The 22,984-nt window shown below is 34.7% G+C and overlaps 3 protein-coding genes across 4 annotated transcripts; 2 read left to right on the plus strand and 1 right to left on the minus strand.

The window, feature by feature from the left end:
* The first annotated feature begins 478 nt into the window (after nt 1–478).
* On the plus strand, nt 479–19,540 carry LOC128858442 (uncharacterized). 2 transcript variants are annotated; one of them, XM_054094721.1, is made up of 3 exons: nt 479–2,213; nt 7,922–7,982; nt 19,495–19,512. In XM_054094721.1, the coding sequence occupies exon 1, from the start codon at nt 588–590 to the stop codon at nt 2,142–2,144; it is 1,557 nt and encodes a 518-aa protein (XP_053950696.1). In that variant the 5' UTR covers nt 479–587; the 3' UTR covers nt 2,145–2,213; nt 7,922–7,982; nt 19,495–19,512. The 2 variants fall into 2 exon arrangements, with proteins under 2 accessions (XP_053950696.1, XP_053950697.1); XM_054094722.1 differs by lacking the exon at nt 7,922–7,982 and having other exon boundaries at nt 19,495–19,540.
* On the plus strand, nt 8,936–20,437 carry LOC128858443 (glycolipid transfer protein). The gene is made up of 4 exons (XM_054094723.1): nt 8,936–9,050; nt 19,495–19,550; nt 19,629–19,886; nt 19,952–20,437. The coding sequence occupies exons 1-4, from the start codon at nt 8,936–8,938 to the stop codon at nt 20,114–20,116; spliced, it is 594 nt and encodes a 197-aa protein (XP_053950698.1). The 3' UTR covers nt 20,117–20,437.
* LOC128858444 (transmembrane protein 17) lies at nt 20,383–21,245 on the minus strand. The gene is made up of 4 exons (XM_054094724.1): nt 21,136–21,245; nt 20,964–21,067; nt 20,786–20,899; nt 20,383–20,719 (listed from the first exon to the last, which is right to left on the minus strand). The coding sequence occupies exons 1-4, from the start codon at nt 21,158–21,160 to the stop codon at nt 20,438–20,440; spliced, it is 525 nt and encodes a 174-aa protein (XP_053950699.1). The 5' UTR covers nt 21,161–21,245; the 3' UTR covers nt 20,383–20,437.
* Between the last annotated feature and the right edge of the window lie 1,739 nt (nt 21,246–22,984).

A 22,984-nucleotide genomic window follows, 5' to 3' on the forward strand; every position in this document is an offset into this window, starting at 1 on the left:
CCATACATACATGCCCGACGAGAGGGGGGGTTGTCGATCGGAGACTTTTTACCCCGGGCCCGGAGTTATCAGAGGGGCCAGGACTCGAGAGTAATTCGAATTATATGAATAAGACATAATTGGAAAGGGCCCGCATTTGCAATTTTCCCCCGGGGCCCGGATAGGCTCTCTAGGGCCCTGCATACATACACTGGGAATGCTGCTGAAGTGACAGTCCTTGGCCGGATATAAATCCGAGTCGTTCCGGTTACGTTGAACTGACTGTCGTGGGAACGTACCACCTTGCTAGCTGATACCGCTTCGTCGGTATTCGAAAACTTATTTTATATGGAGAGTATCGAAAAAACAACTTTACCGAGGTCGGTCTTAAAACTGCCAATACATATTAAATCATATAAAGCCTACGATACTCTGTCGCGCAACAGAGGGTTAAACCAAAAGAATGAGCTTCAGTCAAGAACAGCTGGTTGCTTGCTTTTCCATTCCTTACCATTCACAGCTGATTTCAACTAACTAGAAGAAATTGTTTCTTATTAGCTATGAATAGAGATTCAAGTACACTTATTTAGTTTTAAATATAAAGTGCAATGATTAGAGGAGAATGTGCACATAAGATTGTTGTGGATAATCTGGAGAACGGCGAAATTATAAATCATACATTACTTCTAATTAAAGGCCACATCCATCAGCAGTTGCGATCATTGCCAATAAACACCTCAAAAAAGTGCGGGGAGCAGCAAATTGTATTGCGACTGCGGCAACTGTTAAAGCAGCACGAAAATAACGTAGAAATTAGCGCCTGGGAGTTGAAGCAACAAGCGCAAATATCAAGAAATGGTCAGTTCAAACTGCTTTTAGATCTGGGTCAACATGTGTCAGTGACAGAGCACGAACAAGTACCATTGCAACTAGATTTTAATTTCTGTAACGCTGTACACCAATTGGAGCTTTCATACGAATCTTCCGATAACCATTATCGCTTACAGCCATTGTATATTACATGTTATAATCAGAATCCACCCGCGGAGTATGTCCGTGAAAATTTAGAAAAAATCAATTTGAATCTACGTTTGGTCCAGTGCGTATATTCCGAACAGTTAAAAGCTGCTGGTTTCGGGAGGCATACATTCAAATTAAATGGCGACTGTGAAGGATTTGAAACGCGCCTAACCTGTGAGGAAGTGTGGCAGCAAAACGAGAATAGTTTGTGGCAAAATTTTGCACAAGAGCTACTTAACTCTACGACTTGGGGTGGAGAAACAAAACTAAAGTTTGTTGCATTCATTGGTTGTACGAAATACAACGGTGCAGAGGTAGCTGCCTCAGGGGATTTTTCATATGAAAACATTCGCCGTCATTTAAAGGGCCACGCAGCATTAGGTGGTGGTGGTCTGGCGCTTTTTGGTGCCGCTTATTTGTACTCTTGGCCGCATTGTTTTAATAAAATCCACGCGTGCTTTTCCAGCAACAAGGAGGTGGACTTAACGCAATTTCCAGATGACAGCAACTATCGACGTACGTACGGCGGTGTTTATGCAACTACTTTGGGTGCTGTGGTGCATGAAATTGGGCACACCTTTGATCTTGGTCACACCAAAGACGGTGTAATGGGCAATGGTTTCGATTATATTAATCGCATTTTCACGGTGGATAATCTGACCGAGTATTTGCCGGATAGAATCATTCATCACGAATTGGCAAATGTCACAGCACATATAGCAGCTCGTCCGCGTTTCACACAACTCAAGCGTACAAACACGTTTCTTGAAAAGTATCATGAACAAAAGACAACCGACTCTTTTTATTTTACTCGCAATTGTGCGATCATTTTATCGCAACACAAATGGTTCAGAAATTACAATAAAAGCGCTGATGAAGAGCAAGGGGCTGAGGCATTGATAACATATGATGCGTTTAATAGTTGTGTGATATCCGCGGGAGACAATCATCCGCTGTGTCTGATTGAGGTGCGTTGTACGGATAGTAGTCTAGTGAAATACTGGTACGAGTTTCAGTCGGATAAAAATAATAGCGCAGTTTATAAATTTCACTTGACAAAGGAGGCGCGTGAAGCACTCGAGAATAACCATTATTTGTTTGTTTTAACACAGACGGGCCTGGTAAAGCGTCTATGTGAGAGTTAAAATTTCATTATTTACATTTCTGCTTGCTAAAGCTCTCGTGATATCATCAAAATTTGCGGGCCTTTAATAGTAAGTATTGGATTTAATTTATTAATTTATATTTTCATAAAGATTAAGTTTTATACAAAAAGCGATTTATAAAAAAAAAAGTTCGAATCAGAAACTTGAAATAAAGTCAACGATTTTCGTAAATTGTATAATAAATGTTTCGTTTTCACATACTATAAATTCGTTGACTATATTTATATTCATTGGTATAATGATATACTTATATGTACATATATGTATATATATATATTAGGGCGGTTCGATTTAAAAATCGCTCATTGCTCTGTGAAAATCGTATTCTAGGGATCAAAATAAGAAACTTTGCCGAAGGAACCATACCTCTAAAACGAATTCTGATGTCCTCCAATTTGGGTCAAACGAAAAATCCCACTTTGACCCATTTAGAGTGCTCCAATCGAGTCCAAATGTATGACCGACCCCCACTAACTTTGGACGGCCGATCCACCCATGCCAGTGGCACACCCCCTGGGACTTCCCTGGGGGGTTCCCCATACAATCATTTCAAAATATCACCATTTTTGGCCTTTACATGAGAAAAGAAACTAAAAAGTTCGACCCAAATTGGGGGACATCAGAATTCGTTTTAGAGTTATGGTTCCTTCGGCAAAGTTTCGATTTTTTTGCCTCCCCACAAATCGACCCGGCCTATATATTATATATGTATATTTATATGTACTTATGTATATATAAAAAATAACACATGAAAAATGTATATTTTTACAAGTATACATGCAGCACTGAACAATTGCTCACTAGGCACACTCGATGAAGGAGCAGATAAATATAGAATTTTAATACAATTAAAAAAAATGTTTTTTGATTTCAGTATTAAAAAATATTACAATTTCTTTTCAGCAGATAATTATTAAAACGCCCATTATTTAATGAACATTTTTTTTTTATGTTATATTGCAAATCGCATCGTTGTCATGTAAATTCTAATGGCTGCTTTCAAGGAATACGGAATTAATGTTCGACCAAAGTTCGGCGTCTTTGTTTTGTCGAAGCCGAACCGAAATCGAACAGAACTTTTGTGGCCGCACATGGCCGAAGCCGAAGTTCTCTAGTATGAAAAAAGTTGTATACAAAAAATTAAGAATTTAAAGAAATTTCTTTTACCCTTAAAAGGATCTTAGTTTAAAATGAAATTTTTGTAGTTTATAAATGTTTTTTGTAATATTCTAATCGAATTTTTATTTTATTTTAATTAATTAATTTTTTTTTTTTTGCTATTTCTTTGGTAAATTTAAATTTTTTATTTGCAATTACTACTTTTTAAAATTATACTCTTACAAACTCCAAATGACATTTACTCAAAATTAAAATACACCATATACCCCTCAACTCAAAAACTCTGCCTTGTCCATAATATTGCTTCTTGCATTATCATTAATGTTTCGTTATTTTAATTTAAACACACCATAAATACATACATTTAATACGAATATGGGCGACTGCGGTCTCCTACGATAACAGGCGCGTCTTTTATTGTTCTTAAATGATAAAATGTAATGCTTCTTGTAACGAAAACTTCCGTTATTACTTTTTATAACAAGTGCAGATGCATTCGCAGCAACTGTATTTGATGATGGTTTCTTATGCAATTTTTTCAGTCAAAAGAAAACTTAAAGGTGAGAATACTGTAGTCCTTAAACAAATCGTGTTTTATTCTCCAAATACCCAAAGACCCTAAAAATAGCATATATATGTATGTATGTTTGTATGTCCAACAGTATTATGTGCGGAAAAAATTATTTATAGTATTAATTTTTATTCGAAATCGACCGGTAGGCAACAAACTTCTTGTAAAACTTTACATGCGTTTATATAAAAACTTAAATTTTCAACATAACTCAAATATACAATAGTATTCAACTGATTCATTGCAATTTGAATTATGTATGTATATATTTCACAATAAATGCATACAATGTAATTTTTTTATATTACTATATGTGGTATGTCATTGGTTTCTTGTTAACAATTGTCTGCAGATTTTATTTTGGATTTTGTTTACTTTTAAAAGAAAATAAATAGAAAAACGTTTTTCTAGAAAAGCCCAAAAGTTTAAAAAACAATTTCATCAAGCAAAACACAAACATCTTTTAAATCTGCGCGTTTTTTGAGCCACTTCAAACTGGGCCATAAAACTGTATATTCGAAATTTTTCTAAAAAAAATCTGATTAGTATGTGTGAGTTTGATGTAGATTTGTATATTTTTATTTGCACAAAGCTTGAAATTTGCAATAATATGGTTTCTTTAGGAAAGTGAACCAAATTTTCATTTATTATTAAAATCATATAAGAAACAAATAGTGCCAAAATGTCACTAAGTCCTAGTGTTACAACTTTTTAACGCATTATGTTGTTACATTAATAATTAATATCATACATCAGACTTGCATAAATGCGTACTATGAAAGTTCGTCTTCTATCCAATATAAATACATTTATTTTCTAGGCTTTTCCAAAGCGTATTAAACAAAGTAAAACCAATATCTGACTTACGCTTATTTGACAATTAAAACGTAAAGAATTCATAGATTTGTTTATATTAACCCTATTTTGGCTTTTGTTCATGCATGGTACGATGAACTATTATAAAGGGTTTTCCAATAACAGGTGTTACAGGTGAATGGATTGCGCTATCGAAAGATGATTAACGATTTTTTATGGCCGGAATTGGATGGTATGGATCTGGACAACGTTTATCTTCAACAAGACGGCGCTACGTGCCACACAAGCAAAGAAACCATTTATCTTTTACTGGAAAAGTTTCCGGACCGTATTATCTCTCAAAGAGGTGATCACAATTGACCACCGAGATCTTGTGATTTAACACCTTGTGACTTTTGTCTTTGGGACCACGTGAAAGAAAAGGTCTACGCCAACAGCCCAGGGTCGATTCAAGACCTCAAAGATGTAATTCGTGAGGCTATCGAGGACATAGGGCAGCCACTTTGCAATTCGGTTAAGGAAAATTTCATGAAAAGGATATTGTCCTGCAAGCATGGTCGTGGTGGTCATTTGCCTGATGTTATTTTCCACTATTAACGGCATACCTTCTTCTTTATAATGAAATAAACATCCGAGCATTTATATAAAAAATAGCATTTTTCTTTGAATATCAAAATAACACCTCTTATTGGAAAACCCTTTGCATGAGCAACATATCTATGCACTTATATATACAATAGTAAAAAGAAGGAGTTATGGTTCAGCGAATTAAAACAACAATTTCACTAATATTAACGAAACACATTAATATGGACCACTGTTCGGTCACCTACAAGGTTAAAGTTTCTTTTTATTTAGTTCGACTGCTTATAAAGACATGCCTATGCTGCTGAAGAGCTGAAGTTATCGATGGATCGCCAGAAGCGGAACCAGAGAAGACGGTCTGGCTGGTATGTGACAGGAAGGTTCTTGCAATTACACGTTGAGAGCTAAGCTAAATGAACTCCATCACGTCAAAAGTAATTGGAACTTTTTTGGCGGTCTACAAAACACCGCCTGCTGAAAAGTTAATTTGTTCAAAAATTAATCCGATACAAATTCAGAAGCAGCGAAAATTCTCCGTTCGATTGAATGAAATTTTTTATAAATTTGAAATATGTGCATGATGTTTGAAGTACATACATATGTGCCTATGTTTCGACTAAAGTATTCTGCTGAAAATTCTGAACAAGAAGGTCCATAGAAGCATAGCTCTAAAATGAGTTTCGAGCCCTCTATATTCGTGCAATCTAGGATTAATACTGCGGCCAATGCGACTAAATTCTCCATAAAAAACTTGAGAACTATAATTTTTACTAACAAATATATGTAAAAGCTGCAAACATTAGACTTTTGCGATAATACTTTCACTTGCACTTTTATATTTTATTAAATGAAACAAAATTATTTCTCACTTTTTTTATTTTGTGCTTTGCTTTCTTTGTACAGCAAAGAATCAGTAATAGTGATTCATCTACATGCGTATTTAGTATATAAGCTGCGTTTTGTAATTTCGAATTCTTTCTGGAACATTGATTGTACAATAGTACAAGAATTTTTTTATTACTAATTACTTTTATTTTTTTTACACTTTTTTTTTATTAATTTGAAGTTATAACATATCTTTATAGTTAGGAAAAATCGACGTTTTTCCTTTAATAATATTCAAATTCAGTAAATTTCACCATGTTATGTGCTCTAGCGGAGAATTTTGAGCAAAATAAATGGAGAAAATTAGTTTTTCGTACCAGAAAACCACATACATACATAGTCCTCCAGTAAAAATTCAACAAAATATGAAAAAAATTGATTTGGGATTAAAATTAAAAAGAAGGAAGCTCGAAATCCAAAGTTTTTTCCAAAAGCAGTCGCGCCTCGGCAGGCAATGGCAAACCTCCGAGTGTATTTCTGCCATGAAAAAGCTCCTCATAAAAAATATCTGCCGTTCGGAGTCAACTTGAAACTTTAGGTCCCTCCATTTGTGGAACAACATCAAGACGCACGCCACAAATAGGAGGAGGAGCAGCATATATATATATAGACAATGTGCATGCATATAAATCTAAAGTTGCTGCTCGCACGTTGGTTAATACAATGACAAAACTGTTGTCAAATAAAAGTATCGAAGGAAAATATGTCGTATATTGATTTATTTTTGTTTAACATACTTTAAACTGTTCAAAAAAGTTTATTTGTATGAGCTCTACAAAGCTCTATATGGTAAAATTATGCACAGGTAATTTCAGTAAACCACATAACGGTACATTTTGACAAGGTTCGCTACCTTATTTTCAGTGATGTCCACTCTGTTGAAATAGTATTAATTTTCCCCGCGAATAATACAAAATGGGAACAAATTTTACTGCTTTTCAATATTTCTGAACAAATACGTACTTCGCATTACTGTCATCTTATCGGCAATCCGTGTTTTCAATTTATTCAATTTAAACAAATTGAAAATTTAAACAAATTGAAAATTGCGGTAAGAAAACCAATTTATTTCTACTGTAAAACGATCAATTGCTTTTTCCACAACATCTATAAAGTACATTACACGGGGATAATAGTCAAACAACAGTTGTCCAAACAAACAAGTAATTTTCCAACATTTTAATTACGTCACATTCCTGTTGTCTGTTTGAGGCAAGAATACAATAAGCTTACAGATACATATTGATACTATATACTGATAATCGGATAATCAGTTTTTTTACAGTTTCAAGCCCTTGGCAGGGAATAAGTGGTTTACAGTTTTTTCAACGTGCATTTTAGAATAAAAGACCTTAATACGAAGGCTTTGTAGCTAACGCTATATTTTATATGTAATAATATATAAATACATTTCATTTTATAAATAATTAGCAGATTTTTTTGTTAGAGAACCAAGCTAAAATAAGGAGCACCAAATTTTGTGGGCCAATAAATTTCTTAAAAAGTCTTCTGTTTTTTCAATTTTAAATTAATTTTTTGCTGAAACTATTTTACAATATTCATTACAGTTTCTACTTTTCTTTTATTCTCGACATTATTTACGTGTACACTCATTATGACTCACATACAAACAAACGTATGCATATTAATTGTACTTCAGGTGCTACTTTATTACATCATCTGACTAGTAGGAATAACCAAAACATGTATGCATATATGTATGTACATATTTACGTGTGTAAATAAAAAATTCACGGTATTCTTTGTTTTATTTTTGCAGCAATACTATTCTCTTTACCGCTGACTTTAATCAACTCAATCAGAAAGACACTTCGAAAAGAGTAAGGATTTGCCAGAAATTAGTATTTATTTACGTTTGCGAATATGTATTAATCTCCGGGAAATGGTACAATGCACTGAAAATATAGCAAATGCTCCACGCAGTAAACAAATCAGAAATCGGAGCTATGTTATCAATACTCTCAAACATGTGTATGAACTCACATACAGCAATCACGCACTGCTGAAGGGGAAATAATAAAAAAAAGTATAAAAATACAACAATTACAACAAACAAAACTTGCTTGGACCGGCAAAGTTGTTCTGCGTCATACAAGTACTAACCGCAAAAAGATGTGAAGGCTTTCTTCAAAACCTTGACGAATTGAAAAATAAAATGAGTTAATGCTGTGTTAGCGCCCTCCAGTGGCTGGCATTGTTAGTTGTCGCGTTGATGTAGTCAAAGCCACGTTCACTCATTCAAGTAGACGCACAGCCACATTAGCAATCAACAACGTTTACGGAATAAGTAAAAACAAAGAGCGGCTTAATTGCAGTGAGAGACCAGTTAACTAATTTATTATAAAAATCTCTCACAATCATTTTCGAAAAAGTACTAAGTTTCCGCAGTCCGACTACAAACAACGCGTATGAAAACATTTGGAAAAAACCCCACTGATTTTTGTGTTTCCCATTACCGTTTATCAGTGTTATGAGTAGTTATCACTAAATAATTGATAAGATAAGGTTGAATCGGTTTAAATCGAACTCGAGCTGAATATTTGGCACATCGCTTTTCATAGTTGGATGCGATTTGGCAAATAAAATAATAGCGCAAGCGAAAAAAATGAAAAATCAAGTTGCTTGACTTGAAAGGTAGAAGTGTTGTGCAAATTGAAATATAATACAATAAAACACACTATATATTATACGAGTTTAATGAAAAAAATTTAATATAATAAAATATAAAATAAATAATATAATATAAAGTTAAAAGTGTAATACATACCAAGCGATGTCCGTACCACGCATACAATTTAAAACTCTGAAAGGCTTTCCGCCAGCCGTTGAGAAAAAAGTTGAGACGGAAGCTTTTCTCGAAGCAGCCAAGGAAATCGTTACCGTTATTGGTAAGCGAGGCTACTAATAGATATTGTTTATTTTTCTCCTTTATAACTACATGTAATGTTAAGCAGACATGTAAATTTAAATAGTAATTACCTTCACAAATACATTAATATAGGGGTTTTCAGTAAGAGCGCTTCAACTTTTGAATTTTTTTTAATAAAACACAAACGGTTTGACCTTTTTAACAATTTTTTTTTTATTATCGAGTTTGAACATATACATTTAAGTATGAAATTCGATTTCTTTTGCATGACCACCGCGTGCACGTTTTACGAAGTCCAATCGTTGAACCCAATTTTCGACCACTCTTTTGCATAAATCGGCCGAAATTCCAGCAATTTCGCGTTCAATATTGGCTCTGAGCTCACAAATCGTCGCCGGCTTGTTACTGTAGACCAATGACTTCACATAACCCCAAAACGGGACGGCTTGTTAAATGGACCGTAAAATGGCCGTAATGCTCTTAAAGTAGCAGCAACAGAACGATTATTTTCATAAAAAATTTGCACGATTTGCAATCGTTGCTCAAGTGTATAGCGTTCCATGATGAAAGTTTACAAATGACAAGCGAAAAATAAAAAATATTGCGTCGTTCGCCCTCCCTATCGGAAAAAAGTTGAAGCGCACCTATTAAAAAACCCTATATGTATGTATGTACATATGTATATAGACTTCTGACAAAACAACTTAAATCGACTGCCATATTAAATACTTTCTACCGGTTAACAACGAAATGCCTGAGTTATAAGTAATATTTTAAGTATTGGTCATTTTTAGCCTTAGCTTAGGAATTATTTTTAATACAAATTATTATTAAAATATTGTAAAGTAACAAAGTTTTTTTGATAAAATTCCGCTTGCAAACATTTTTTTGTAATTACTTACATATTTCGTTGGTTCTCATGCGTAAATATTTGATTTCTTTGTATTGCAAAGTGATAATAATCAAAGTTGGAAGTAAAAAATTCATCAAGGTCCGTAAATTTGTGCTCCTTTTTCAGTGCTTCTTAAAACCAAGTGAATAATTTTACTAGGGTCACAGCAAAAGTTGCGCTTTGGAGTCAGCAAAAATATTTTTCAGTTCATTATGATCAATGGAGGTTGACTGATGTGCAAATCAAGTTCGCAAAGTTTCACAATTTCAGTTTCTGCATTTTCTGCTGTATTTCTTTTATGCTAAGTTGTCACGCCCTCTGTATTGCTTGAAAAATTTATAGAAAGGCATAACATAGCGATAAATCATTTTTAATGTTCAGGAATTCTTTGAATCAAATTATCTAACAATAAAACATTCCAATAATCTGGCACAAAATAAGCCAAAATTTCTGTGTAATTAATTTGTTATTATTTGATAGCGGCCGCTGTAATCGAATCGGTAGTACACGGGTTCGAAACTCCGCGTATGAAACAAAATATTATACAAAAAGTGTTTTTTCTAAAAGCAGCCGCTCCTCGGCAAACATCCACGTGTATTTCTGTCAAATATGAGGAGGACCTCTCAGGTGGCCAAACACCAGTTAAAGATAGAAGCACCAATTATTATTATTATAATTTTGTTATTATTAATCTCTAAATATATGTCTAAAGTTTGTTTTCCTTTCCAATATCGAGGAGAATTTCGCAGAACTCCGGAAACCTTCGTTTTAATTTAAGTTTTTAAAAAAGTTTTGTTTGCTTGTTTTGCTTACTAATTATCTCAAATAATCCGTTTTGCAATCTATCAGTAAAACTGAAAAGATATTCATATTAACTTCAGCTAAATTAGCATTAAAATAGTCTTAACTTTATTAATAAAAAATCTACTTTTTTCTCGGAAACGTTAAAAATAAATTATTTTTCTTTTCCTATTTCATTCAGTGTACATTTCTTCTTTGCGTTGTTAATGTAGTCGACATCACTTTTTGCGAAATATAATGAGCCTCGTGGAATTTAATTAGTGTAGCATATTTTTCTTCGATGCATTTTTAATACGAATTCATATTCGTGAATAGTAAAAACATATGAGCATCTGAACATACGGAACGTGAAAATACTTGCACCCAACGCACTTACTTTGATTATGAAACAGTTGAGAGCTTATAATATCAGTGAGTGTATAAGAAAATTTTCACAAACTCTTGTTACACTAGAGAGAATATTTCAATCATATGAACTGAGGAAAATTCTACGATGAGAATGAATACTTATTCTCATTATTAATGAATACTCATTCTTATTACTAATTATTATTTTAGATGATGGAGATAAGAGTGAATTACTATTCTCATGAGAATGAGCATCATCATTGTGCCGTTATTTACGGGAAGTTTTAGAATAAATTTTTGTGACAGAAAAAATATTTTGATTATTACAAAAATTGTAAACGCTTAATGAATCATACTTTCGGCACACTTTGAGTGTTCGTGAGTAAAAAATTAGTATTTAAAATAAACTAGCGTTACAAATTTATATTAAAAACCTTTGTACACTTTTTCCTCATAATTTAGCTATGCAACCATATGCGGCCGCCGTAGCCAAATGGGTTGGTGCGTGACTACCATTCGGAATTCAGAGAGAAAGAAAAAGTTTTTTCTAATGGCGGTCGCCTCTCGGCAGATAATGGCCAACCTGCCATGAAAAGCCGGTCGGAGTCGGCTTGTTACTGTAGGTCCCTCCATTTGTAGAACAACATCAATAGGAGGAGGAGCTCGCCGAAACACTCAAAACGAGTGCACGCCCCAATTATATACACACATACATATATATATAGAAAAGAGTTTTGAAAGCTCGGATAATTTTAATTTTATGAAATTTTACATATTTAACAGTAAATTTAATTTTCGATTAGTTCTAAGATAATGGTTATATATGTGTATATACCTATATACTCTTTTCTACGCCAATTACATATATTCAATTGTGAAAAAATTTATTAAGGACGGAACCGAGCTTTAATAATTTTAATTGTTGTTTATGTTATCCGTCGAAATTGGCATTAATATTTGAAGATAAAATACTGATTTGGGTCATAAGACCGAATTTTCGAAACTTCTCGGCATCAGCTCCACCTAGCGGGTTATTAATCTCTAATATTCTCTGAGGAGTATTTTACCCGTAGTAAAAATCTTATCATAGGTTCAGTTTTTTTTCTAGACCGGACAAACCGACAAAGGGGCAGACAGAAACTTAAAAACGGTATTTTACGAATTGGTTGCATGAAGATAACTACATATATACTATAAAACCCCCTTCATATCACGTATCATATACAGACTCATTAATTACTGAATTTTTCGTTTTAAAAATGAAGTAATGACTTTTTATTAATAAATCAGTACAAATAAAAGGAATTAGTGATAAACACATTAATATGTTTTTTTGCTTTGCTTTGATAACAGCAGCAATCCTCTGGGTCATGCTGGGTAGACGTTTTACACATTCGTCTGAACGTATGGCGCCTAAAATAGCCCACATGAGCTCTGTGGGGTTTAGATGTGGACACTGTGCTGACCAATCTAACAAAACAATAGGTGCCCCAAATACCTGTAGGAAGGGAAAAAAATCGCTTAATAAGATTTGTGTTATTTTCTCGACATTGGACTAGGGTAAGAAGCTATGGCTGTTGATATTTTAAAATTATGTAAACTAAGTTCCCCTCGAAGTTCGATTCATCAGAACATTCGACCAATATTCTTCCGTAAAATGTTGTTACCGAAGAGCCACGGTTTCTTTTGGGATTTGCATCCTTTTAAAACTTCCTCCAGGAGCCTTCTTCTAGCTGTTCAAGCACTAACGGATTTTCCAATTTCTTCCGACAGGGCAACTGCAAAGCAGTAGAGGATTTTTTACAATCCTTGAGAGACTCGTGTATAAGTTTTCGGTATTCCCGTACACTAGTGAGGCATTTTCTTCGACTTTTTGATGTATTACAGTGGGATTTTGTTTCCGCAAATCACTTAATAGCACCTCCGACTGCGCACCGCGAACACTCCACCGAATTGGCAATCTCCACCTGAGATTTCCCTTCCTCACTTAAAACTTGGATTCTCATTATCTTGATGTAACAAAGTTCACTTGTTTCATCCGCTTGAAAATTTTGCACATTGACTACAAAATTTAAAATGCCAAAATATTTTAAGTATACCTTGAAAATTAACTTTTAAGACCATAATACAATTTATTGTTGGTTCAATACACCAGCGATACATTTGCAAAAAGCAGTGGTCCTTTTGGTAGCCACATTTGGAATTACTCGCATTTTAGTGGGGTGCCTAATACTTTTGGCCAAACTGTATGTATGCATGCATATACTCGTATATACATTTTTTATTTACCTTTTTATTTATTGAAGGTGTCAATATATGCTATCGGTATTACTTATTTATTTGAATGGAATTTTCATATCCCAGACTGATGATAACAGGTGTTAATTGGACATTTTTCGTATATCGTCTCAAAGTCGCGATGTATGCATGTACCTGTTATGAGCAGTGTATTTTAGCATATACCGATAGCGGTATATATATTTAATTTATGTAGCTCACTTCCACAATTCTAAAAGGCTTAATTACTTATTGACACGTGATAAAAATGCTCTCTGCGTAGTGGTTCTATGAGTTACAAGCACGAAGTGACATTTACTTTGCTAAAGCCCATATCTCCAGGCATGCACCCGACAGTCAGAGATCACCGAACCATCGATCCCCAAATAAATATATTTTAGTCCCAGCGTTCAATTGTTAATCGAGCTAATTCAAAAAATAAAATAACTCCACAGACTTTTTTTATATGTATGTTACATAGTTACTACTACACAGACGTTCTTTTTGACAGTAGGAAACCGATTTTATAATTAATAATAATACTAGTTAAAATTGATAATTGAATATTTATTTAAAATTAATGCTTAAACGTCGCAGTACTTAAAATATAAATAAAAAATGGGAACCCCTATACATATTAACAAATTCCGTTCTATGTACATACCTATGTACATTTTGATATACATATACAGCTATGGATAGAGAAATACCGCACTTGTCTTCTATACGAATTGTTACTCCTTAGCAGATTAACTGATATTCATACAAATTTTTATGCCAATGTTATGCTGTGAATCACTTCTCTCTAATATCGGACAATAAGTCCCGTTAGCGCAGTTATATTTCAATTAATAGTTAATTTGATTAAGGCTAATTTTTTCGGTAAATTGTTTGTTGTAACTGAAAATATAAATGTTTCCTTTAAAACCCTCCTTGGTTTCCTATAATTCCTCACTTGACAAAAAAAAACATTATTTGGTAACTTTACGAAAAAGATACAAAAACAAATAACAGCAGAAATAATGAGTTTTTCACGTAGAATGGTATGCTCAAAAGAAAACAAGTTCGAAAGACTAGAATTCTGCAGGACAAGGCCATCGTTAAAAAAGTAAGGGTGCGACCAGAGTGAGCGCTGAAAGCCGAGCCGAGATTGTCAGTGCGATAAAACTGATTACATACAAGTCAATACAAATAAGCTTGTGTATAACACAGTGAGCGCCGACAAGAGCAGAGAGCAAAGCCGATGAGTGCGAGAAAACAGTTTCAAAGCGTTTTGCTCGCTTTTTTGGATTGTTGATGTTTACTTTTTAGAGTGCAGTTGTGTTTTTAACACACTTTTATTAGGTCGGGTTGTATGTATGTATGTATGTATGTATGTATGTGTGTAACGGAATCTTTGAGCTTAATTTTCACTGGCTTCTAAAAATCTGATCGACTTGAAATTTTGCACACCTATCAAGGACCGATGACAATGCAATAATTTGATAAAAGTTTTCCATTATCCTTATTAGGATTGCCAGGATTAATATTTTCTTTTTTTATCTGTGGGCAATTGTGCCAATTGAAATCACAAATGAACCAACCACTTCATCATTTGCCTCCATACAAATTGGAAGTGAGCCATTATTGGACCAATGACTCGATACATAAATAGTTTTTTATAAATACAAATTATTACATGAAATATAATTGAATTAAACAAAGTATTAAATAATTATTTTACCTCAGAGTCACTATCAATCTTTCGCAAGAAGTTACTGGCACCTTAATAAAATGTGTCCAGTTTTTGTTTAGTTTCACACCTATCTTGTCCAGAATGTAATCAAATGTTTCAATTTTCTTTCAGGTATATTGTTGAAATTTAGCTGGATATTTTCTTAAATCATTATATAAATGATGAAATTCACCAAACTCATTCCTTTTTAGTGTAATTGGATGTTTTCCAAACTCTTTTGTGTTAATAATTGCATTAATCACACTAGGAGAAGCAAAATACTCTTCATCAGATGAATCCATTACCGTGTACAGCAATTTTATAAACACAAATGAACAACAAAATTAAATGACATAAGAGCAAAACACATGGAATAAACAGAATTTCAGCGCTGATTCTCGCATTCACTGTGTTATATACAAATTTTCTTCTCGCATGAAAATAAACGTCAATAAGCTCGGCTCGGCTCCGCTCAGCATCAGCGTTCACTCTGGTCGCACCCTAAGCGTAAAATAGGACCACTCGAACGATACCTCTGGAAATAAATCAGGAATATAGCACTTAGAGCAGACTTGTGCGAAGGTGCCTTAATGAAAATAAATTGTATGGCCGTGTCAGCTGAAAAAACCGCTACTGTAGAAAAACATTAAGGCAATTTAGGCAAATGGCCATAGAAGCCCAGACGTGAAATTCTGGAAAAGAGTTGTTTTTACAGCTGAAACTTAAATTAATTTGATTGGTGCTGATGGAAAGCATTTTGTTCATCGTGAAAGAAACCAAGAGTGTAATCCACGGTACACAACAAAGGCGGTAAAGCACGGCGGGGGTAGCTTAAAGTTTGGGGACTATTTTGGAATGGAGTTGGCCTAATAGTGAGAATAAATGGCAATATGGATAAGTTTGCTTATCTTGATATTCTCAAAAATACGATAAAGCCATATTTCTTCGAGTTCATGTCATTAAACTAAGCTAACGACCCTAAGCAAAAGCACAAAGCCCGTCGACCTTAAACCCCCATGAAAATCTGTGGAGCGATATTAGGTTAATGTTGGGCAAACAATTTAAAAATGTCAGTAAACTATGACAAACAGTACAGAAGCGTGGAACTCTGTTCCGTTGGAGAAATGCCAAAGTAAATAGAAAGTTTACCTCGCAGGTATGAAGAATTTGTAAAAAATAATGGATACTTAACAAAATATTAATCAGGTTACAAATTAATAAACAAATTTAACCAATTTTAAATAACTTCTTTTTTTTTTGTTTTGCAGGTCGTTAAAAATGTGCCAGTGTCCAATTCAAATTATGATAAACTCAGATTTTTCAATCTTTTTAAATTATAGATACTGCATTGTTGTTTATTTTGCGTTTGATAATACTGAAATAAAATAATAGATTTGTGTAAAAAATAACAGTTTTACTAGATCTTCCAGTAAAAATAATCATCATTATATGTTATTGTGCACTATTTCTCTGTCCATAGGTTCCTATCTGTGGTCGTATACCAAAGAGCGGCTGTCGTAGTCGAATAGGTTGGTGCATGACTACCGTGCATGAAACACGAAAATGATAGAAAAAGTTTTTTTTAATAGCGGTCGCCTCTCGACAGGCAATAGCAAACCTCCGAGTGTATTTCTGTCATGAAAAAGCACCTAACAAAAAATATCTGCCGTTCGGAGGCGGCTTAAAACTGTAATTCCCTCCATTTGGGGAACAACATTAAGATGCACGTCACAAATAGGAGGAGGAGTTCAGCCAAACACCCTAAACGGGGTATATATATATACCTTATGCTCAAATATGAACGAGACTTTATCAATAAAACGGTCCGCGGATGACATATGGCAAAAATACATTTTTTGTTGGATGGTAGGACTGTTATAAGCTTACATGGCAAATTTCAGCGTGATATGTCACATAGTTTGTTTTCTGTGCTACTGTAAACAAGTCAAGCTCGAGTGTGTTTTTCGAATTTAACGATGGAAATTCAAGTTGAACAAAGAATTTGTTTGAAATTTTGTTATTCCAACAAAATTTCGGCTTCAGACGCCTTAAAAATGTTGCAGACAACCTATGGGGACTCTGCTCTATCGCGTGCACGTGTTTTCCAGTGGTACAAATCGTTCAAAGAGGGCCGTACATCGGTTGAAAACTTGCCTCATGAACGTCGTCTAGCAACATCAGTAAACGACGAAAACATCGGAAAAGTAAAGAAAATTGTGCTTGAAAATCGCCGTGTGACCGAAAGAAAGATAGCTAGTGAGCTGAGCATATCAAATGAATCCGTTCATACTATTATTCATGATGTCTTGGGCATGAGACGAGTGTCCGCGCGTCTTGTTCCAAAATTGTTGAATTTTCTTCAAAAAGAACAACGCAAAACTGTCGCTAAGGAAATGCTCGCCATGACTGATATGGACATCCGGCACATCATAACTGGTGACGACACGGGTTTCGCCTGATATGGCTCCATGTGACTTTTTCCTGTTTCCCAAGCTCAAGTTGCCGCTCCGTGGAAAACATTTTGAGACAATTGAAGTCATAAAAGAGAATTCGAAGAAGGAACTGAAATCGATACCGAAATCGGCCTTCCAGAAATGCTATGATGATTGGAAAAAACGTTTGCATATGTGTATCGCCTCCAATGGTGATTACTTTGAAGGAGATAAAATAAAAATTGAACAATAATTAACCGTTTGTGATTTAATAAACCAGTCTCGTTCATATTTGAGCATAAGGTATGTATATATGTAGTATTGGCTTAAGTCGGCTTAAGATAAAAATGAAATTGTTTTCTTAATAGTATTCTAAATACAATACTAAGTGGTTCGCATAGTTTTCCACTTTTTTATTTATTATAGAGGGTGGCTGATGAATTTTGCTACATTAAGAAACTCAAATAACTTTTTTTTAGTGTATGGAATTCATTTATTTTTTTTTCAAGTTGAAGGTCATTACATTTTATTAAATGTAGCTTAACTAGTTTTAAAAATAATTGAATTTAAATGCCCCCCATGCTCGTTGACACAAGTGCGGCATCTTAGTAAAAAGTTGTTCATTGCTGCTTTGAGAGTTGCGACAGGAATAGCTGCAATTGTTGCCCGAATGGATTGTTTTAGTTCATCCAAATTTGTTGGCTTTGTTTTATAAACTTCTTGTTTACATAAACCCCACAAGAAAAAGTCAGGTGCAGTAAGGTCAGGCGACCTGGGGGGCCAACGAAATTCGGAGTTTCTTGAAATCAGTTTATTGGGAAATTTTCGTCGCAACTCTGTCATAACAGTCTGGGCTATGTGAGACGTTGCCCCATCTTGTTGAAACCACACAGAGTTGAAAGAAATTCTCTTTCGGCGTAGTTCTGGATAGAAAAATTCTTTCAGCATTTTCAAATAACGGTCTACAGTAACCGTAACGGTGTGACCATTTTCTTCAAAAAAATAAGGCCCGACAATACAGCGTGAAGAAACCGCACACCACACCGTCACGCGAAGAGGATGCAATTCCGTCTCGTGGAGTATCTGTGGGTTAGAAGTACTCCATATTCGACAATTTTGTTTGTTCACATTGCCGTTTAAATCGAAATGGGCCTCATCAGACATGAAAAGGCAGTTTAACATGTTTTGGTCTTCTTCCACCATTTGCAGGATCTTCTAACAAAATTCCAAGCGAATCGGCAAGTCTGCTGCATTCAGTTTGTTAACCATTTGAATTTTGTAGGGAAATAAGTCTAAATCTTTGTGCATTATTGTTTGCAAAGACTGTCGGCTGACACCAAGTTGAGCAGATAAGCTTCTTGTTGAAACCCTTGGATTGCTGTGTATAGCTGCAGCTACAGCAGCGATCGTTTCCTCCGTCCGAACTGGTGGGTTTCGATGATAAGGCCTTCTTGCGACTGTTCCTTGCTCAGCAAAATTATTCACCAGTCTCATTATGGTCCATCTGCTCGGGGGATCGCCGCCAAACATCCGCCTGTACTCTCTCTGTACCAAAACTACGGACTCCAGTGCGTGATAGCGGCGGACTATCCAAATTCTTGTTTGCGTGTCCCAGTTATCCATTTTAATAAATTTTAAAGATCAATCTGCAAATTAAAACGAAAATGGAACAGATAACTTAAAAAGAAAAAAAGTTATTCAATTTTTTTTTGGTAGCGGCTTTCATCAGCCACCCTGTAGTTATTTATTACTTAAATCTATAAAAAAATAGTGTTAGGATTGTTTACTGGGATGACCCTGAATATATTTGTCTATATCTATCCAAATTACCTCAGGCTGCCTATCGACAACAATTACAAAGTTGTAGTACTCTGGTGTGCTGGTCGACACTAGCAAAAAAACCGAACCAAAACAGATTGGGTGCAGAATTATGACTTAAATTATGAAATTATGAATTAAATATACATTCACACTCATCAACTGTATATCTCATTTACAGAGTCATTTGGCAAACTCTTTACACCTGTAATAAATGATATGAATGGCAATATTACGGTAAATATTATTTGTTAATAACTTCTCGTCATCCCTCACACCCTTATTATGAGCAAACATTTTCTTTCTCATTTACAGAAACTGACAAAGGTGTATAGCAAGGACAAAACAAAGTATGTCTACCTGGAAGATGTGGTAATATTGAATGTGAACGTGGATACTTATGCTGCGGATGCACTGTTGTGGCTGAAACGTGGTCTACAATTGATTTGCACCTTTTTCGAAAACATTTTCTATGATGCACAGGCAACAGAGGTTTTGAAGCTGCATCTGCAGAATGCGTACGAGCGTACACTGAAGCCATATCATGGCTTCTTGGTACAGAGCACAATAAAAGTAGGTTAACAAATGTGGTAAAATCAGTTACTAGTTCATTGTTAACGGTTCTTTTCTCATTGCAGATAATCTACAACTGGGTACCAACACGTTCACAGCTCATTGGACAGGGTGAGGCGCACGATGAGAATCTGCAAGTGTTGGAGAAATATTTGCCAGTGATGCGTAGTCATTTGAATCGCGTAGACGCGCTGCTAAAGAAATACAATTTAGATGATGCGAAGGTGTGAGGGATCGGGAATGTATTGGGAACACGCAGATGTGTGTCTTGTTTTTGTTGGTTTTTACAAAATTGATTTTAGATAATTTTTATTTAGAGGCTTCATTGATGAGAATTATTGCAATTATGAATGAGTTAGGCCAGTTTTATAGAGCTAACTTACATTTGTGTAGTATTTATGCCTAAGCATTTTACGTTTTTATTGAATGTATTTAATTTTATACTTACCGATTTAAAATCTGTGCAATCCTAGTTGCCCTTAGTTGTCAACTATGTATTTATTTATTTTTAGTTCTTTAATAGGAAAAAAATAAACATTTATGTATTTACACTATGGCACATTCCTTGTTTGATCATCATTTTCATTTCGCTGCGCAGCGTTTCGCATTTGCCATGCAATTTGCCGCTTTAATTTATGCAGTTCATTCTGGTGTTTTGCGAAAGTATGCCAGGTCCACACGCCGGCTACTAACTCCACTACCATTAGACAGAATATCAGTCCAATGAATACATATATAAGCGCCCAGTCACCCTCGACGGCGAGAAAAAGAAAAGCGAGTATGGGTAGTTGTATTAGTGGTGTGGCCACAAGAAAAATGCTTAATTCACTAATCTGTCAAAATAAAGCAGTAGAAATTTCGTTCGTGTCTCTTAATTTTTTATATCTTTATTAACGCACCTCTGCCATCAAATTGCCTTTATAGCCTGCACGCAAACGAAATATCTCGGCTAGCAGCGATATTATATAAGCGAATATAATCGAACGTCCATAGAAGTCTTGCATTTCTTCCAACTGTTTTAAAGGTTTTAAAATAAATGTTAAAAAATTAGCAATTTAAATGATTTCCATGTTTTACATTGTAGAATATATAAAAGCCATAGAGTATTCCCCAAATTAAAGAAATATAAACGTTGACTAGCATAGCGGCTTGAAGCCACAGATTGGCGCTGTATGATACATCTGCAAATGACACCATTTGTATATAGCAACAACTTTTCAAGCAAATATTAAGAAAGAGTAAATTTCACCTTCCAAATTGTATTTAATTTGCATTTTGAAATTGGTTATTGTGGAACAAATTCGTTTTCTTGGAAGCCCTTTTTGAAAATTTGCGAAGAATGTGTTGTGTTTGACGGCATAAATGGTGACAGGTGTATAGTATTTACATATGTAACCAAGGCAACAATGTTTATGTGTCAGTCGACCTGTTAGCACAAGTTCATAATTGTAATAAACAATAATGTGACGTAAAGAAGCTAGACAGGCCTTGGTTTTGCTCCGGTGTGGATCTTTACTTTTACTTTAAACTGATGCATTTGATGTCTAGTACTGCATCCGGGTGCACGATTTTTATGACAGGAATATGTTCGGAGTATCCCTATTACCTACGGGGAGCGACCGATATTATAAAGACCGTTTATATTTAAGGTACCACATGCGAAATATTGGTATCGAAACTACAACTTTTTAACTAATAGCACGTACACCGAGCAAAGGCGCACTCTGCGAATATTGCATAACAAAAGGGTCTACGTTAGCCGAACGATCCCGATTTATATTTGCCCAAGGTAGGTCGCTACAGCAGTTTCACAAAAAGATCTTTTGGAGAAAAAAAAAAAAAATACTATAAAATAAAAATAAAATAAATAAAATATTTCTTCTTCTTCTTGATTGCCGGGATAACCACTTCCTCGATTTTAGCCGAGTTTAACAAGTGAGTTAGTCAAAATTCTCAACCTGATCTCTCCAACGCAGAGAAGGTGTTCCTCTTCCTCTGCTACTACCAGCTGCTACCGTATCGAATCTTTTCAGAGCCGGAGAGTTTGTCTCCATTCGGACGCCATGAGCCAATCAACGAAGCTGCTGGATCTTTATTCGCTGCGCTATATGTATGTCGTCGTAAAGCTTATACAGCTCATTGTTCCATCGCCTACGATACTCGCCATCACCAAAATGCCAAGGTCCAAAAATCTTCCGCAGAATCTTTTTTTCTTCTTTTTCCAAGGGCTGCAACATCGGATATTAACATCGTCCAAGCTTCTGCATGAAGTCCAAGGACGGGCATGCGGAGAACCTAAAGAGTGTTAGTTTTGTTCGTCGAGAGAGGACTCTAATACTCAATTGCCCATTTAGTTCAAAGCAGAACATGTTGGCAAGGGATTCTCCGTTGGACTTCTGACATTGTTATAGGTGTTAATGCTGGTTCCTAGTTTCTTACAAGCTCGAAATCGTAACTGTCAACAGTAACATAGATGCTTACACGGGAATGCACTGACTTTTTGTTTGATGACAGGAGGTACTTCGTTTTGTCCTCGTTCATCACCAGACCCATTCACTTTACTTTTTACCCCGTTGGGAAAAGGCAGAACTAACAACGCGGTTGTTGAGGTCATAAGGCATACACCAATATGCTCTTTTAAAAAATTGTGCCTGAGCGATTAAGCTCTGTGGTTCGCACGATCTTTTCCAGACTCAGGTTAAAGAATTCACTATTTAACAAGTTCGAGAAGTGTTCCCCCAATAACTCAAGCACGTTCTGGATTTCAGTCGCCAGATCGGCGTCTTTTTTCTTACAATAAAATATTTACTATAAAACAAAAACAAAAAATATTTGATGAAAACTTAAAAAACCGTAAAATAAAAAAAATTATAGAATATTTAATATAAAATTAAAAATAAAATTAAATATTTATTGTAAAAAAAATATATATTTAATATTTAACATAAAATTTAAAAAACATAAAATATTAAATACTAAATTGAAAACAAAAAAAATGAATATATAAAAAAGAAAAATATTTAATATGAAATTAAAAAACAAACAAATATTTAATATAAAAAAAATATTTGATATAAAATTAAAAACAAAAAAAAATT

The sequence above is a fragment of the Anastrepha ludens genome, chromosome 3, assembly GCF_028408465.1.
Source record: "Anastrepha ludens isolate Willacy chromosome 3, idAnaLude1.1, whole genome shotgun sequence".
NCBI classification, from domain to species: domain Eukaryota; kingdom Metazoa; phylum Arthropoda; class Insecta; order Diptera; family Tephritidae; genus Anastrepha; species Anastrepha ludens.